This window comes from Choristoneura fumiferana, chromosome 26 (genome assembly GCF_025370935.1).
Source record: "Choristoneura fumiferana chromosome 26, NRCan_CFum_1, whole genome shotgun sequence".
NCBI lineage: Eukaryota > Metazoa > Arthropoda > Insecta > Lepidoptera > Tortricidae > Choristoneura > Choristoneura fumiferana.
This window is the reverse complement of record NC_133497.1, coordinates 2,584,854-2,604,925: the sequence shown is the minus strand read 5'-3', so window position 1 is coordinate 2,604,925 and position 20,072 is coordinate 2,584,854. Positions and strand designations below refer to the sequence as shown.

At 38.2% G+C, this 20,072-nt stretch overlaps 1 protein-coding gene across 1 annotated transcript in view; it reads left to right on the top strand.

The window, feature by feature from the left end:
* The window catches only part of LOC141443095 (1-phosphatidylinositol 4,5-bisphosphate phosphodiesterase epsilon-1-like), a 392,276-nt gene that overhangs the window by 217,612 nt on the left and 154,592 nt on the right, over positions 1–20,072 (top strand). Inside the window, 2 exon segments of the mRNA XM_074108307.1 lie at positions 19,552–19,606; positions 19,609–19,709. Coding sequence (XP_073964408.1) covers positions 19,552–19,606; positions 19,609–19,709 — 156 coding nt within the window.

The window sequence follows — 20,072 nt, the reverse complement described above, 5'->3', positions numbered from 1 at the left end:
GCATAAACGCTGTAACCCAAAATGTGTAAAGTTTACACCAGAGCCAAAAACTTTTTAAAATTTACTAAAAAATCATAACTCATGATCCTTTTGGCCTAAAGTAACCATTCTTTGGGAATGATGTATATTTGGCTAGGCTATCATTCTCTTGGTAAAATCTTCTCTTAAAGTAGTCAGCAAAGAAGTTTTAGTGGGTTACAGCATTTGAAAATTTTGTTTTAGACCACTAAAACGCAGTTACATCAAAACACTAATGTATGAAATAGTAGAAAGTTGTATTTTTTGGGAAAGCATAAATGTCGTAATTGGACAATGTACAGTACTTTTGATCATATAAAGTGCTGTAAGCTGGTTTAGATTCTCAAGATGAAAAATGAAATGAAGTAACAGCTTACATCAGTCCAATCCATGTAAAATTAATTAGCGTAATCAGCAACTGGTCAAAATATTATGGGACTTTAAAATGGCAAATACTTATTTTATTTTAGTATTATTGATTAATCGTAACAGTAATCAATCAATACGAGAAAATAATTTAGGAAAATGTGTTTTTATGCGTTTGATATGTTTCACAATCCGCGTCTTCTTCGATAGTATCTTCTGGCTGTTTTTTTTACTTGCTGGCAATCCCAAATACTCCTGAGCTTACTTGTGGAATCAATTTTGTCAATGAGATTTTTCAAGTTCTGTACTACTTGTTGTAATTTTTTTTGGATATCTATTTATAGTCTATACTAATTTTGGATGTTTCTTACGATAAACTCAAAAAGTAGGTACTGAACCGATTTTAAAAAAAAACTGCATTATAATGCTACACTATCCCAAAGTGACATGTATACGCTTATTTATTACCAGAAAAATTAGGGTTTCGTACTATTAAAACTTCAATAATGTAACTTGAGGTGTAAAAAAAAGAAGCTTTTATTAGAAAAAAAAAACAGAACTAACAAGGGAAAAATTATCCAGTTAATCCAAAGCTCTTTACTCTGGTATTGGAAGATGTTTTCAAAAAACTTGCATGGGAAAATCGAGGTCTAAATATAGCAGGAGCTAGACTGAATAACTTCAGGTTCGCGGATGACATAGTTCTTCTCTCCGTGAGAAGAATTACAGGTAATGATTCAGGAGTTGAGTGACGTCTCTTTACAAGTTGTTTTGGAAATGAACTTGGAAAAAACCAAGATTATGACGAACATGGATGGAAATACCGTAAGCATAACCATCGATCAAACCACCGTAGACCAGGTAAAGAAGTACGTATACCTGGGATGGGACAGGAGATCAGGATGGGCAAAGATAACCAAACTAGTGAACTTCACAGACGAATAAGGCTGCATACTCGAAACTGGACTTTGCTTTTAAGAACAAAATTTCTGCGGGAGAAAAGCCAGGATATTTAATCAGTGCATCCTGCCGGTGCTCACTTATGGTGCTGAAACCTGGGTATTCACGCAAGACGTGATCAATCGATTACAAGTGGCCCAGAGGGCAGTGGAGAAGAAGCTGGTAGGAGTGTCGCTGATGGACCGCAAAACAAAAAAATAGCTTCGGGATCAAAGCAAAGTCGCAGACGTGACAAAACGAGTGGCAAGCTTAAAGTGGAAGTGGGTTGGACATGTGGCCCGGAGTGAACAGTCGTGGTGCAAGCGTCTCTTAGAGTAGAAGCCATGGGGGGAAAAGCGACCTCAGGGTAGACCACAAATGCGGTGGAAAGACAATGTAAAAAGGTTGCTGATTCAAATTGGATTCAAAAGCTTATGGAACCTGGCATCTTGGCGTACCTTTTGCGTCCTTTTATAGGTTGATGTTCTGAGGTTCCAAAAATCAATACGCAGGAACAGCGTGCACTTAACTTTTATTATAGTTTTTACACAATCACTTGCTTAGGGAGAAAGTCAGAATTAAATACAGGAAGACAAGCAGAGAATAACACAGCACACAGATGGAAAGTAACAACAATAACAATTATGAGCGCGAGAACAATTAAATAAATAATGAGCGACACCAGTTGCGCGTGCGGTTCTCTCTAAAAACGTGACTCGCGCGACGGACGGGTAGTTCGTTTCTTTTCTCGCGCGGGTAGCAATACTTTTTACGGTGCTCGGTCGCGTGTCCATAACACGGCCGGCATGCGTGACGTAACACGATACAAATAAGTGTTAGTAAATGATTTACAATTAATTGTTTACAATTATATAGTTATAATAATGTAGTGATTTATGTATTTAGTGTTATTGTAGTTTGTGTGTATATAATATATGTTGAGTTTAATAACTTTATATTTATATTAATATTTTATAATATATATCTTATTTATAAAATGTATCTATTTGTATGGCGGCCACATCTCTCCCCTCCAGAGACCTTGTCTAAGGGCGATAATAATCAGGGAACTTTACGTGGCGTCCTGACCGTGTTACGATACTTGGTTGTGATTGAGTAGTTGTGGGTGAATTTCGATGCGGCGTTTCAACTTTTTCCGACAAAATGTAAGCTGGTTTGATGCGGTCTATCGATACTGTGACTCGCGCGACGGACGGGTAGTTCGTTTCTTTTCTCGCGCGGGTAGCAATACTTTTACGGTGCTCGGTCGCGTGTCCATAACACGGCCGGCATGCGTGACGTAACACGATACAAATAAGTGTTAGTAAATGATTTACAATTAATTGTTTACAATTATATAGTTATAATAATGTAGTGATTTATGTATTTAGTGTTATTGTAGTTTGTGTGTATATAATATATGTTGAGTTTAATAACTTTATATTTATATTAATATTTATAATATATATTATTAATAAAATGTATCTATTTGTATGGCGGCCACAAGCTCAATGTCGCGACGAGTGGAAAAAATTTAAGGAGGCCTACACTGAGAAGTTTGAGAAAGGCTGAAGAAGTATATCGGTATCTAGAAAAAAACCATATGTCCATCTATTGTAACTACTGGTATAATGTCACTTATAACTAGGTACAGGTACTTTTTTACGTTTTAAAAGTTGATAGAAGTCCAAAATGAAACCTATTATTACATTAATCCTTATCCAAATAAATTATTTCATATTCAAGAATATTTCAATACTTATAAATCACTTTTTGAATTATTCGAAATAATTGGACATTCCACGCAAAAAATATTAGATACGAATTAAAAAAAGCGTTCCGGCTTTGCGCGGGAAATGGAGCTGAAAAATGTTTGTGAGGTGTCCTTGTATAGAGACCTTTATTTAAATTTGTGACCGTGCGAAGCCGGGGTGGGGCGCTAGTAAGTCTAGTACCTAGTAGATATATTGTTAGTTTTTTTAAAGAAGATTTAGTGTTAGTTTTATAATTAATTTATTATTATTGTATTGTCATCGGTTCTTAGTAACAAATAAGTATACAGAGTTTAAATTAAATCTGACCGTTTAAAGTGGTTCAAAATCGAGTTCAAAGCAGTCGGTTACAAACAAACATACATGTAAAGCTAATAAAAGCGTTGTAGAATTGATGTAAATTGACTGCTAACAATAATCTTATGCATTTTCAAATGCTGTAATGTCATGATATTATCCTAATACTCCGGGAACTTCCTTGAAAATTTTTGATAGAAAGCTGTACCCTAAGTATTCAGTTGTTTTGATTCCCAGTGAATGCTAGATACAGACTCTATTTTTTTCGTTTTTCGTGTCGGTTACAGTATATGCGAAAGTTTGTGAGTACCTCGTTGAGTTTCTTGCCGGATTCTTCTCAACAGAGGTTTTTCCGAACCGGTGGTAGTTTTTTTTTTTGACATTCATAAGTGCTTGTTATAGCCTAAATTGAATAAAGATATTTTGACTTTGAACGGTTGGATGGATTTGAATGAAATTTGGTATGTAAATAGCTGGACATCTGGAATAAAACATAGGCTACTCTTTATTCCGATATTCCCAGGGGATAGGAATAAAATCTCGAAACGACAACCGCTGGGCTTACTCACGAAATTTGACACGACTGCTTTTAATGTAACGTCAATGAAAACCACGATTAATTTCCGGGAATTCCCACGGGAATTTAAAAATCCCGGAATTTCAATTCAGCTGCTAGATCTAATGATGATGATGTAATGATGTATTGATTGAATAAATAAACTAAACTAAACTAAACTAATGATTTACGTGTGCGAAGCCGCGGGTAAACAGTAAACACTGTCTTCTTATAATTTACGTTTTTTCCCCAAGTTTTAAGAACATTTTCGTACTGAAATAAGTGTTTTCATTTGTCTGCACACTACCATTGACAATAGCTTCACGTATTCATTCAAAAACGACATTGTGTGTTCCATTCTTATCTCGATTTGATAATAGCTTGGTATGTATCTACATATGATCGATAATCCATACTAATATTATAAACGCGTGTGTGCGTTTGTGAAACTGAGCAACGGATCGACGATTTTTGGCATAGAGTTAGTTTATGTGCCAGAGAGTGACACAAGCTACTTTTTATCCCGGAAAATGCACTATTCCCGAGGGAACAGCGCGCGATAACCGCAGAAGCTAGTCCAACAATATAAACAACATACCTAATAGTTTAGATAACAACTGTATGGCCAAAGTTGCGTAGGTACGTAGTCATTGGTAAACAACCATTGCAATACTAAAATTACAATAGCAGACTATTTGGAATTTAACTGTTACAAATTGCTCAAATCATATTAAATCATTTTTTTTATACGACTGGAAGATCAGACCGTCCATAAACATCTGCAACACCAGGGGTATTGCAGACGCGTTGCCAACCTAGAGGCCTAGGATGGGATTCCTCAAGTGCCAGTGATTTCACCGGCTGTCTTACTCTCTACACCAAAACACAACAATGCAAGCACAGTCAATTTATCTAATGTAATCTTTGAACGTGATTTTCACCTCCTTTAAAGCGCCGGATTGAGTTGAAACTTTGCAGACTAATCAAAAACCGATGACAATACAATAATTTGTAAAGAAACAATATATTAGACTATCACGGTCATTACTAATTTTAAGAATTAAATTCGGGTTTTGTTCCGCGTACCTTAAGTAGTAGCGGGCATCTTGTTAGGAAGAGGTTAGATCGGTTAGAAAAGAAAGAAAGAAAATACATCTATTTAACTCCATAAAAAACAAACATAGAACAGACGAAGACATACATAACGCTAAATAGGTCCCCACTCAGCATAATGCCACGGCAAGCCGTGGCGCTGATTTTCAGTGAGGACCTTATCTAAAACTAACTTAAAATAAAAATTAAAAAAATATTAAAAAAAAATATTGTATGGCAACACCGGCTTAAACAGTTCAATCGTGTGTAGTTGAATTGTTTTAAGTCACCGCCAAAAGTATACTTACGGTTACGTCCGATTTATATTTTTCTGACTGACAGTTATACTAGCACAGCATACTCGCAATTCTCCAGTCGTCTCGTGATCATGGCGCATGCTACTGTGCCGAAACATCGAGCTGCTCTAAAATCAAGGTACGCGAAACAAAACCCGAATTTAAATCATAAAATTTGTAAAGAACTTTTTTTTAGCAATAAATCGAACTAAAAAGTTAAAAATAAACATAGTGAAAAACACTCTTTTATAGCACATTGAAATAATAAGTGAAAAATAATTCTACTAGAGGGCTTAATGAGTCGATGTACGTAATTCTAGTACCGCCCGTGCGACATACTATGTTTTTCATCACATTTGCGAGTAAAATTGTTTATTTGTAAAACAAAAAATATTATTTTTGTCCAAATTGCCAATTAGGCCAGCGCCCGAGATGCGAGAGGGAGGTACGCGCAATGGCTCATTTACCGACCTTGGGTTTCTTGACAAGAAAAAAAACTCGAAGGTTTTATATAAGGTATTACGGCCAAGTTAACCTGTATGATATGATACAGTTTACGTGCAAGTGTTATGAAAAATATGTGTCTATTTGCAATCCGTAGACCCTCTACGACGTAGCAGCTACGGCGTAGAGGTGCTACGTAACCCGTTAATGTATCCTATTTGGTATTCTATTAAGGTTACGGCGATCCTCGAGGGTTGAAAAGCATCGTTGGGTATAAACCTGTCCCTCCCTTATCTTGATAGCAATTAAATGTACTTAATCTTATTAACCTACTAATATTGGTCTAAGATCCGACCTTGAAAAGATTTTTACAAGTTAAATTCGAAAAATCCAGTGGTTGGATTGACTTGAAATTTGGTATACTTATGTAAATTGCGTGATAATACAATAATCTGGTAGTGACATCCTGGTAGTCCGGCCAGGGTCGTCTCCACAGAGGAACTCTTCAACGGTTAATGGCATCGACTTGAAATTTGGTATGCAAATATAATGTAGTTTTTGTGTCAATACAAACAAGTACAGTCAGCAAAAAAAGCTTGAATCTAAAATGAAATTTTTACCACAAACTTATCAATCATCAATCAATATATATAAAAATCAACGCCACTTTTCGTTGTAATGTGACATCTTATTGTAATGAACATGGCTTGACAATAAATAAATAAATAAATAATTTTATAACTCAAGAACGGGCTCACCTATCCAAACCGAATGTTTAGGCTTTGTTCGGACTATTTAGTAGATGGTTTATGTGGTTTATGTGATGTTTTTTGTGAAAATCGGTAGAGTGGTTCTTCATTTATCACATTTTTTGTATAAATAGCGAAGCACGTACCGGGCCGCTATAGATTTTATTTAGTTTCACCTGTCCCGTTGTGTGTCTGTAGTCAAATGTTGCAAAATAAAATTTTAGCACTTATGCAAATGCAGTTTGGGTGATAATCCTAGTAAAGTGGAGAAAAAAGTAAAAAAATAAAAGTATCACGCATAATTATTATCGGAGTAGACACATTAACTTACCTATAGCACAAAAAATGTGGGAGAAAGGGGGAGAGGAAAGTCGGGATGGTGAAGGAACGTGCCGGAAGCAAAATATGGCGTCCCGCGACAAATTAATAAATAAAATAAAAAAAAGCACCCGAAAGAATAGCCACTGTAGGAAGCTCTCACCTGAGAACTCCACGCCTGCTGCAGGGCAGGATCTTAGGGCGTCGGTAACGGGCACCGTTGGCTCGAAGTCTTCAGCTCCTCCGGAATCACTGTTAACTCTTACCTCTGGTGTCGTACTTAGCCTTCAGATCAGCGCAGGGGTGCAGGGAGGCTTCAGTAGCAGCACTGAGCTTACGTTGAATTTAAAAACTACGGTTTGAAGCAAAGCTTGCAAAGTTTGGGCAGCGTAACGGCTGCTTACAGTTCAAATTCTTAAATAATATTAAAAAAATAGATAATGAAGAGTTCTATCAGACCACATTTTTAATTTGCATTCAATTTTTATGGAATAATCTAGAAAAACTAACAAAAATGCAACATTGCCAGCTCATGGTACGAGTTTGGTTGTAAACGATTCGATGCTCGTTTACTCGCTATCGACTGTAGTAACGTAATGTAAGTTTTCGATAGCAACTCATGGTAGTGGTACTGTATAAACGCTCTTAAATTTGTACCTATAATTACTTTGTGCTATTCGTACAGCAGTATCGCTCCTACGCCTCTCAAGCAGAGGGTCGTGGATTCAAACCCCGGCTCGCACCTGAGTTTTTCGAAATTCATGTGCGGAATTGCATTTGAAATTTACCACGAGCTACGGTGAAGGAAAACATCGTGAGGAAACCTGCACAAACCTGCGAAGCAATTCAATGGTGCGTGTGAAGTTCCCAATCCGCACTGGGCCCGCGTGGGAACTATGGCCCAAGCCCTCTTGTTCTGAGAGGAGGCCTGTGCCCAGCAGTGGGACGTATATAGGCTGGGATGATGATGATGATGGTCAATCCTACTAATCCTACTCCAACTAATATGTCTGTTTCTTTGTTACTTTATCAAGTCTAAACCATTGAACCGATTTAGATGAAAATCGGTATAGAAATAGTTTAAGCCCAGATAAGGACATAGGATAGTTTTTATCCCGGAAAAGTGCGTAGTTACCGCGGGATAGCGATGAAGGAGTTCTAAGCGGACGGAGTCGCCGGCAACGACAACTTTTGAAATATAATCTTAAATTACGCTATATACAGGGTCGGCATTGCCAACTTTATCATCCTACTTAATATTTATAAATGTGAAAGTTTGTGAGTGAGTGAGTATGTTTGTTACTTCTTCACGCTGAAACGGCCGGACCGATTTGGCTGAAATTTGGCAAAAGGTTACTTTATTACCTGGATTAAAACATAGGATACTTTTTATCCCGATATTCCCTCGTGATAGGGATAAAATCTCGAACTAATAACCGCTGGGCTTAGAGTCATGAAATTTGGTATGTAGGTAGCTGCACATCTGGAATAACACATAGGCTACCATTTATCCCAATATTCCCACGGGATAGGGATAAAATCTCGAAATAACAACCGCTGGGTTTAGAGTCATGAAATTTGGCATGGATGTTTTAATTTAACGTCCCACGAGAATTTATTAAAATCCCGGAATTTCAATTCAACTGCTATATCTAATGATTTACGCGTGCGAAGCCGCGGGTAAGCGCTAGTTCACAATATTAGTAAGATTTTCTTACTTTAATCAGAAAAACGCTGCAGGCAAAATATACCTGTACTTACAAAAACATTCGATTTCTCTTGAGTACAAGATTAAGAAAACATTGCTTGAAATATAAATATGTATTTTGCCTCCGGGCGAATTGTAAATGTTCGCAGAGTTCACTGTCCTATCCAGATTGTGGAAATGAGGGAACATTTTTAAGATAATTAGCTTTAGTAGGTAATTGCGCCGAATACGCTTTATACTGTAATTAACTTATATATTAACCGACGACCGGATGACCAAGTGGTTAGAGAATCTGACTACGAAGCTTGAGGTCCCGGGTTCGATTTCCGGCCGGGGCAGATTTGTTTTTTTTTATTCGACTGGATGGCAAACGAGCAAGTGGGCCTAAGAGATTACCACCGCCCATAGACACCTGCAACACCAGGGAGATTGCAGATGCGTTGCGTTAGACTAAAATGGAATACCTCAAGTGCCAGTAATTTCACCGGCTGTCTTACTCTCCACGCCGAAACACAACAGTGCAAGCACTGCTGCTTCACGGCAGGATTGCACGAAAATAAAATCTTCAAGGTAAGCTGATAAAAATATTTATGTAAGAATCTAGTCCAGATGCAAGTTTTTAAAGGTATTTGAGACTAATTATACACCTTTTTTTCATGCATAGACGCTCCACCCTGTAAAGTTATTTGAAGAATTGTAAAGCAATATTTTTGATGTTTGTAGCGTGACAGGCGACGTCAAACTAAACCATCTTAAATGACCCCACACTGCGTACATTTTGCTTAGGAGAAGGGCTCTGCTAACACTGATTATTTATAAATACCTACAAACTTGTACTGAACCTTCGGTGCGCGAGTCCGACTCGCCCTTGGCTGGTTTTCTTCAAAATAGTGGCGGCCGTCACTAACATAAAAAGTTTCCGCTTAAAGGTCTCTACCCACTACTACCGTTTCATGCCATGACCGTACTAGGAACGTCTCAGGAACGGAATATCAAGCGCATACTAGACACGCGATGGCGATGGTTGGTTAGGAAAATTTCTAGTGGGCATAGTCTCTTAGTTTTCAATAAAAATAATATATTTTACTCGACTGCCCGAAGGCAAAGAAGCAAGAAAATAAGTCTAGAATTCTATCAGTAGCTAATTTAAAGTTCAACAGTCGGGACCCATTCAAATCGTGACCAGCTCAAAAAATCTTGTGGTAATGGGGCCCGACTGTTGAACTCTAAATTAGCTACTTGACAGAGTTCTAGACCACTAGACTTATTTTCTTCCTTTTAGTTTTTAAGGACCTTAATAGAATCTCCCTTAAGTCTTTCGCAAAGACAAATTCGTCAAATGAAAACTCATCACTTCATCTTATTTCCTCCAGCCAATAAACAATGTACTTCAACAACAAATTGCTAAAAAATATAAATAAATAAATAAATAAATAAATAAATAATAAATTCTTACTACATACAAATTGCTTGTTTACTGAGTTAATAAATTCTTGGCGGCCATTTTGTCCCAATATACGCGACCGTGCGGTAAAAGCGCCATTTACCGTCCAATACCCGGAGCACTCGGAGACCCTTCCGTTAAGCAACTCATTAGGTCCCCTTTTATATGATAGGAGGCAAACGAGCAGACGGGGCACCTCTTGGAAAGCAATCACGGCTGCCCATGGACATCCTTATAGAATCACTAGCGGATGCCCGCGGTTTGCCAGGTTTTGACAGGAACGAAGTCGCAGGCATAAGCTAGCAAACTAAAACTATTTAGGTACTTACCTACCCGATTCTGTCTTTTTACTGAGCTTTTTTACTGAGCGGAAAAAAATCTGGCCCTCAAATGTATGCAGAGTCGGTCATTTTGTATGAAGGGTGGGCCAAATTTTGTGCTGCTAAGTATAATTATTACTCTACTACTGAAATTAATTAACTCATCAGTTAAAATAAATTAGAACATTCCTGCGAATGCCGTCAGATTTTGGATTAGGAGGATTTCTAATATTTAATAAGGATTAAGCTACTCTGACAGCGAACGTTACATTTTTAATTTCCCGCCGCCATCTTGTGTGATGGCTATTAACACTGTCTGCGAGCTGCGAGGTTTGCCACAGATAAAAATACACACTGCTTTAACATTTCCTTTTTTTTAAATTGATATGTATACAGAGTAGATAAAACGAAGGTTATATGATGTAATACGTACTTTGTCAATTACATTACGTAAGTATTTCCTGGGTAAAAAGCTAACTGGTGGACTAATTTGTATGCAAGGACCTTGTTGTATGTAATAAATAAAATAACAAATTGTGGTAGTACAAAATAACAGCTATGAAGCATACTGAAACATTTTCTGACCAAAATCTTCACATTGAGTTCGTACAAAAGAGACAAAAATAGAATAAAATGTTTACTTCTCTTACCAACCCTGTTCGCGATATTAAAGGATTAGGCAGTGTTGCTGCAGAACGTACCTTGTGTTTAGCCCATTTTGGATATTATGTAACGTCTCTAAAGAAATAGAAGATTGTACAACAAGTGCATAAAACGTGTCGTTTTACCCGAGTCGTTGATATATCCACAAGAGCCACAGACGATCATGATTTAATTCGGGAGTAAAATTAGTATTATGATATGAATGAGTTATATTTTGCTTATAACATTGGTTTTTGGAGTCTTTTTGTATTTTTTATTTCAACTCCAAATTTGTTACTTTTACGGTCATCCCGTGGTTTGTATTTTCGTTTTTATATTGCTTATAGTTTTATGTAAACGTCAAGTAATGCTGGTGTTCAACGTATGCCGAATATTTTTTTTTTTTCGAATAATCTTGTTATGTAAATATGTTCTTATATTAATGTTCTTGATTAATTAAGTAAATCATAAAAATAACATTACAGTAAGGAGTAGTAAAAAGAGTTACAGAACCTGACTATGAAGCTAGAGGTCCCGGGTTCGATTCCCGGTCGGGGCAGATTTTGTGTCAATAATACGAATATTTCTCGGGTCTTGGCCGTTTAATGTATATTTAAGTACGTATTTATCTATATAAGTATGTTTATTCGTTGCCTAGTACCCATAATACAGCTTTGCTTAGTTTGGGACTAGGGCAATTGGTGTCAAAGAAATTTTTCCATTGATATTCCGTATTTGATTTGACACTGTCAATTGTCCCATGATATTGCTTTTATATGTTTTTTTAGACAGTTCCAATTTTTTTGCGAAACTGAAGTGGCAGTGGGCGAGGCACATTGCAATTGCTCGCAGGACTAATGGCCGATCCGACGGAAAGGGTGAGAAGGTTCTCAAATGGCGTCCGCGGACCGGGAGACGAGTTGTCGGTAGGCCTCCAACAAGATGGAGCGACGACTTGGTTAAGATCGCGGAAAGCCCAAGACCGGTCTGAGTGTGAAATGATGATGTTTTTTTTTGTAACACTTGCACCTGTTCTATCTTTTAGCAAAGTAACAGTCAAACGGAACCCTAGGAACTTAAACCCTTCGAGAACCGTAACGGGCACCGTTACGTGCCGTTACTTTAAATCATTTCGGCGGCGATGAGTGCGGAATTTAAATCGCAAATGTATTGAATAGTCGACGGGACGTCTGCGTGTTTGCAAAAAGCTTTAGTAAAATACGAACTATTTTCCTGGGGGTAGTTTACGCTAATATTGTACAATGTTGTAAGGAGGCGGTCGAGGAGACGAGTGAAACTCACGGGTGCTGTGTAAATACTGTCTATATTCTAAAGCCTTAGGTCTAACTTATAGTCTAAGTTGTATATGTTGGGAGAGTGTGTCTGTGTGAGGTGCAACTCACACTACAATGTCATCATCATCATCATCAGCCCACAGCAGTCCACTGCTGGACATAGGCCACTTCCATGGCGCGCCACAACACTGTCTTCAGCGCCTCGCATCCATCCGCCGCCAGCGACCTTAAGGTCGTCCGTCCACCGTGCCCCAGGACGCCCTACACTACGTTTGTACAATGTGTTTAAATAATTAAATTTAATTTAACTACGTGAGACTCACTCATATTAAATATAAGTGCGCGTGTTGCAGCAGCCGCTGAGTCGCGTTGCTCGAAGACGAAGGGCTACGGATTAGCCCGAAACATGTCGAACTAAACTCGATTTAAGACGTGAGTTATCCGGGTCATTATATTTAATATAAATTTAATTTAACTTGTATTGCTGTTGATGCCCCAAATAAGTAATATAAAACTATCATAAACTTAACAAACTTAATACCATAGGTAATATTCCAAATGAGCCTTAGCGAATTTATTCACATTATCAGTAAATCTGTTGCTAATATTAACAAATATCATGGGACACTTGACACCAATTGACCTAGTCCCAAACTAAGCAAAGCTCGTACTATGGATACTAGGCAACGGATAAACATACTTATATATGTCGGCGGCCGATCGTAAAATCCGCCAGATCACGAAATTCCTAGGCATATCGTGAAACGCCGCCATTTCATGATATGCCTAAACGTTGGCCAGGCATTTGTTTGTTTAGCGCGTGAAAAATGTCGGCGTCGCAACAAAATGATCTTTATACCGAAAATAGTGACTGAATTCAAAATAGAAGTGCAAAAGAAGCTTTTTGAACATCAGCTCCGTTCTTTTTATGTGAATCAAACGGATTCTGTGCACAATGTGAAAAAACCATGGACGTCGCCCATATTTTAGAGGTTAGTATTTTGTTGATAAATAAAGTATTCACTAGTTGTTATTATTTATATAGAAAAATTTAGGTACGACGAGAGAAACGAGGAGTGGTTAGTATTAATTGTGATCACGACGCACGAGCGAGCGAGCGAAGCGAGCGTGCCGCGGCAGCGGCCGGCGAAGTGCCAGAACCGATATGGCGGCGTTTCATGATACGCCTAGGAATTTCATGATCTGCCTAAAGTGGCCAAATCATGAAATGGCGGCGCTTCATGATATTCCTAGGAATTTCATGATCTGCCTAAACGTCACTAGGCAAATCGCTAAACGGTGAGTTTTTAACAATATGGCGGATGTCCCTTAGCCAATTCATGAAATGGCGGCATTTCACGATATGCCTAGGAATTTCGTGATCTGGCGGATTTTACGATTGGCCGCCGACATATAGATAATACATATTTAAATACATATTCAACATCTAAGACCCGAGAACAAACATTCATATTATTCATACAAATATCTGCCCGGGCCGGGAATCGAACCTGAGACCTCATGCTTCGTAGTCAGGTTCTCTAGAACCACTTGGCCATCCGGTCGTCAGGCATATAATTATGTATTATAATATTGTAATTAAATGTAACTTTATTGTAGTCCTAATTTGTTAAGAAATTGTAAATTAGGTAAGAATATTTTTCATAAATAAATAAATAAAACTTAGAATACTACGACATTCGATTTGGACCCGCAATTTCTCATTGACTCTTTGTCAGTGGTTATAAGTGTTGTCTTTGATTGTAATTTTCAGGGTTCCGTAGCCAAAATGGCAAAAACGGAACCCTTATAGTTTCGCCATGTATGTCTGTCTGTCCGTCCGCGGCTTTGCTCAGGGACTATTAATGCTAGAAAGCTGTAATTTTGCACGAATATATATGTAAACTATGCCGACAAAATGGCACAATAAAAAATAAAAAAAATTGTTTAGAATACCTCCAATAGACGTAAAGCGGGGGTGATTTTTTTTTCGCATCCAATCTTGTAGTTTGGGGTATTGTTGGATAGGTCTTTTAAAACCATTACGGGGTTGTTAAACGATTTTTCGATTCAGTGATTTCTTTGCAAAATATTCAACTTTAAAGTGCAAATTTTCATTAAAATCGAGTAAAAATTCAGGATCAGTATACCAAATTATCAGTATATTAATAAATAAATAAATAGCAGCCTAAGGTATAAAATATACCTAAGCAAGAATATTCCATACAAAATACGAAATCCTTAGAAAAATATTACTTATTTTTTTCGTAATGGCTACGGAATCCTAATTGACACGCTCTTGGCTGATTTTTTTGTGTGTATTCGGTAGGTCTTAGAATAGGATGTAAACTATTGTTCAAAATTTGTCTTGATTTCCTTTTTTCTTCTTCTTTGTTTTGTAAAATGTCACGAATAAATGTTCATCTTTCTTTCTTTCATACTTTTACGCGGGCGAAGTCGCGGGCAACAGCTAGTAATTTATAATAATTGACTTTTCTATACAAAAAAATATATAAAGTTATTTTTTTATAATCCTCAATCATCCTCATTCCAATCCTAATCCTCAATCCGCATTCATTATTTTGGTTAGGAAGTCTTATCCTATACTAACATTATAAATGTGAAAGTTTGTGAGTGAGTGAGTATGTTTGTTACTCCTTCACGCTAAAACAGCTGGATGGATTTGGATGAAATTTGGTATTTAGATAGCTGGACATCTGGAATAAAACATAGGCTACTTTTTATTCCGATTTTCCCACGGGATAGGGATCAAATATCGAAACAACAACCGCTGGGCTTAGTCATGAAATTTGATATGATTGTTTTTAATGTAACGTCAATGAAAACCACGATTTAACTGTCGGGAATTCCCACGGGAATTTTTGAAAATCCCGAAATTTCAATTCAGCTGCTGGACCTAATGATTTACGTGTGCGAAGCCGCGGGTAAACAAACACTAGTTTTTTTTTTTTTTTTTATTCGACTGGATGGCAAACGAGCAAGTGGGTCTCCTGATGGTAAGAGATCACCACCGCCCAAAGACACCTGCAACACCAGGGGTATTGCAGATGCGTTGCCAATCTAGAGGCCTAAGATGGGATACGTCAAGTGCCAGTAATTTCACCCGGCTGTCTTACTCTCCACGCCGAAACACAACAGTGCAAGCACTGCTGCTTCACGGTAGGATTAGCGAGCAAGATGGTGGTAGCAATCCGGGCGGACCTTTGCACAAGGTCCTACCACCTGCAAGATATAATGTAATAACGTATTAAGAATATCTACGTAGTATCTGAGCTCCTTCCAGTCATTCCCTCCTTCCCTAGATTGAGGCAGAATCCAAATAATTGCTCTAGCATTAGACAATGCCGTTTTTCCTTAAGTCCCTAAAAACTCCGGGAATCCCGGGGGACCGGGACTAATTCGATCCCGGGCAGTTGTAATAACTCGGTTTAGGAGTTTTGTGGGAAGATTGAATGGTGCGTTTATTCGTCTTTTGTATCATTGACAACTATTTAACGGATCAAATATAACAAAATTTTGTTTTGAAAGAGAATTCGAAAATCTGACGGTGTTCACACCCGGCCTCATGTTCAGTGCATCAGCAACAATACAACAAAGCTTCCATAAATTAGTAGTGGTAAAATAGTTCAAATATCTGGGCCATAGAATAATACTTACTGAGCACATGAGGGACGACAAGGATACAATTATATTGAAAATACAAACTAAAAATATAATATTTTAAATATAATATTGAAAATAAAAAAGAAAAACCAGAAAAATAAGACCAGCACTGATATAGATGACGTTATAGATGATGATGATGTTATAGATCTGATGTCGCTAGCGTCACTGCTTAAGTGGCTAAATAAGAAACAAACAAGCTGAGATATGTGGTGCATAGGGGAAATTCGTGTCAGTACCATTGACCAGCAGTGGTGTAGCGATATAGCACGCGGTACGGAATACCGAGGACCTGGGTTCGATTCCCAGTGCTGGCCTTATTTTACTGGTTTTTCTGTGCATCTATATTTCAGTTTGTATTTTCAATTTAGGTTTTACGGGATGACCGTAAAAGTAAAAATTTGGAATTGAAATAAAAAATACAAAAAGATTCCAAAAAACCAATCTTAATACAATTATATATTTTTTCAATTATGATAGGGGGAAAACGAGCATGCGTTACCTGATAGGAAACAATCACCGTCGCCCATGGATACCCGCAACACGAGCGAAAGCGTTGCGTGCTCGCTTCGAAATTGCCAGTGTGATAAAACTGTAAGGCAGCGTATCCACCAGAGATATGCGAGGATGTGATACGAGGAATGTGTTTGTCATGAACCAATAGAAACGCTCCGAATTTACCTCTCGCTCTGCTCAGCTGTTTCCACTAGGGTTGTAACGGGACTTCGCCTCCGCCTCCGTTACTGCGGAAGTTCCGCAAGAAATCGTATCTTCGCCTCCGCCTCCGCCTCCGCAATTTGCCCACAGCTTAAAAACCCGGGTGTAATACCAGGACAATAAATAAATTATGCATACGAAAACAGTACTCTCTTTGTAAATTAATATATCAAAGCGTAGTAAATGCCAAAGTAAAGATTTTCATCAGTAAATTAAAATATTTTATCTTGATTAAGAAATATAGTTTTTCAATGGTATTTAATATTTATTTATAACATTGCTCTCCATTTCATGATGTGCCTAGGAATTTCGTGATCTGGCGGATTTTACGATCGGCCGCCGACATACATACATAACAATCATGTTTAAACTTTAAAAATTGTAAAATTCTTTCCGATCCGATCCGATGCGAGCCGTTTGGTGTAAATCATACTTAAATCTACTACTCCACGCCATGTCTGTGCGTCTAACGGTGTATCCATGTTGCATGCAAATCAGCTGTGATATAAACTGGTACATTATTCTACTGTCACAGCTGGAAATTTGAAAGCGATATTTGTTTATATTAGCAGTACAGTCAGCATCAAAAGTAGCGGATTAATTAACTAAAATAATTTATTTGCTCACCCGCGACCTTATAATAAGAATAAGAATAAGAATAAGAATAATTTTATTTATCTAATAAAATGACCACTATTACAATATACCAGATATATCTGGTGAGTACCAAAATAGGCTGAGCCTGTATCTTGGCACTCACTGAGTCGGTTTACAAATTTACCAATTTACTTTGTTACACTATGGCTTATAGGTTTTAAACTTACTTACAAAAATGTTACAATTAATGAATATAAACAAAAGGAATGAAAACGCAAGCAGAGGAACATTACAAATATAAATAAAAAATAAAAACGAAAAGTGTGTGTTAATGTGTGTGTGTGTGTGTGTGTGTGCGCGCGTGTGTGTGTGTGTGCGTGTGCGTGCACGTGCGAGTGCGTGTGAGTGTGTGTGTGTGTGTGTGTGTTTGGCGACAAGGAATGTGTTTTCCGCAGTTAGTGTGCGCTAATAATAATAGCTAAGTTTATGCAAGATATGCTTATGCAGTCCCTTCACCTCCACACTGAACTGCATGAACACGCATATCTTGCATAAACTTCGCTATATAAGGTCGCGGGTGAGCAAATAAATTATTTTACTCTTAGCTCATTGATATCGACCTCCGCAAAGTAACGCCTGGTTCAATAAATTGCTGGATCAATATTTTACTCTGTCGCATTGACACAATACCATCCAATACAATGACTCTTTATTGTACACCAACACAGTAAGCAGTACCGAAAACGGCCTTATCGCTTCAACACACACACACACACACACACACACACACACACACACACACAAAATTTAATCTTACATCGTTTAGTACGTAGCTGTAAAACGACAAAGTACGAAAGTGTGCTGCTACTTTTTATGCTGACTGTACATTTGCTTTTGTTTTTAGGGTTCTGTACCTCGAAAGGAAAAAGGAAACGTTTATAGGATCACTTTGTTGTCCGTATGTCTGTCAAGGAAAAATATAAGGACATTACGCCAGAATAACACCTGCATCTGCATCAAAATTGCATTTTTATATACCTATATATAAGAGGGGGAAAACGAGTTTGCGGGTCACCTGATGGGAAGCAATCACCGCTGCCCACAGACACCTCAACACCCCTTGAAGGCCCTTTGAAAGACTGATAGATACGTTTTTTAAAGATCCATAAAGTTGTGCCGCTCCGGAAATACTGTCCCAGGAAGCTGGTTCCGTACCTTTTATTTCCCGCGGGATAGAGATAGACGAAATCTACGCTGACGGAGTCGCGGATAACGGCTAGTACTAACATTTAAATAACCCACGTTCTTCTACGAGTCAAAAATTACAGTAACGGCCATTCTCTTATTCATCTGTGTACAAGTCTAATTACCGTTCCGTTTTTGTTTGCATTATTGACACGGTAATTAGACCACGGTATTGGGTCCGTCAGTGCACAGATTAATGAAAATGGCCGCCATCCTTTTTCTAGATTACTCCAATTTGAGCATAGCATCTTTGTATGCCCTCCGGCGTCTTACGTCAAAGTCGTAAAATGTCCAGTGTCGAAATTGCGTCCACATCGTAAGAGGTCCAGTTACAACAGTGCACCATATCCTACAAAGTGGGACTGCATGTTTCTTACATTAAAACGGCGCACAAAATTAGTTCACAGCGCGGTTTTTTTTAACGTTTCACTATAATTGTTGACGTCCGTGACAGGGTTGTGCCAAAGTAATAATTGATGATTGATGCGCAACGTGACCAGACGAGACGTCCCGTTTTGAACGGGACTGTCCCTTTTTTTGATTACGAGTCCCGGTGTCCCCAAAATGAAAACCGGGACGTGAATTTGTCCCGTTTTCAAAAATCACGCAAAAATTGAGTTCTAAAGGCGATGTTGATAACTAAGGTGAGCATAAAAAAAACGTGCCAAGAGTTTCATTCTTACTTAAAAGCATCACCAGCTGTGTTAAAGCAAATTTGTTCCTCTGATAAATATAAATAAACATTTTGAATATATATTTTTAATTTGTAATATAATAACAGTTAACTTTTTCTAAATAAATGACTTTTAAAAGTGTTTTTTTTTCATTGACTACCTGTTAATTGACCTAAATAAGCTAATGTCCCGTTCTGAATCAAAAAATAAATTCAAGCGTGTTTTGCTTCAAACAGCTAGTCTAGTGCTCAAAGGTAGGTACATAGATGTCAATGAATTTGAGTGTCATTTTTACGAAAAAATAAGTACGTGAAACGGTAAACGGACAGATGTACAAATGAATGAGAACAGCCGTTAAAAGAACCCTTTTGTCCACAGGTACCTCCGATAGACTACCTGCGCCAGGTGACCCTCGACTTGGGCGGCGAGGGGGCCCTGGGGCAGCGGGGGAGCGCCCCGTGATCCGCCGCGCGCCACCGACGCGCGCGCAGCAAGCCACGAGGACTGTGCGCGCACTCATCAAGAGGTTCAACGAGGTAAGCAGCGCCACAGCTATATGAATCTTCCCAGGTGAATTTTGCTACCACCATCTTGCTCGCTAATCCTGCCGTGAAGCAGCAGTGCTGGCACTGTTGTGTTTCGTCGTGGAGAGTAAGACAGCCGGTGCAATTACTGACACTTGAAGTATCCATCTTAGGCCTCTAGTTGGCAACGCATCTACAATCCCTCTGGTGTTGCAGGTGTCTTTGGGCGGTGGTGATCTCTTACCATCAGGAGACCCACTTGCTCGTTTGCCATGTAATCAATTTAAAAAAACCGGTCCGAGCTAACACTTGATAGAAATGCTTGTAGGACGTAGAATCATACTTCCCCGCAAATACTAACCCCCTTATTCATAA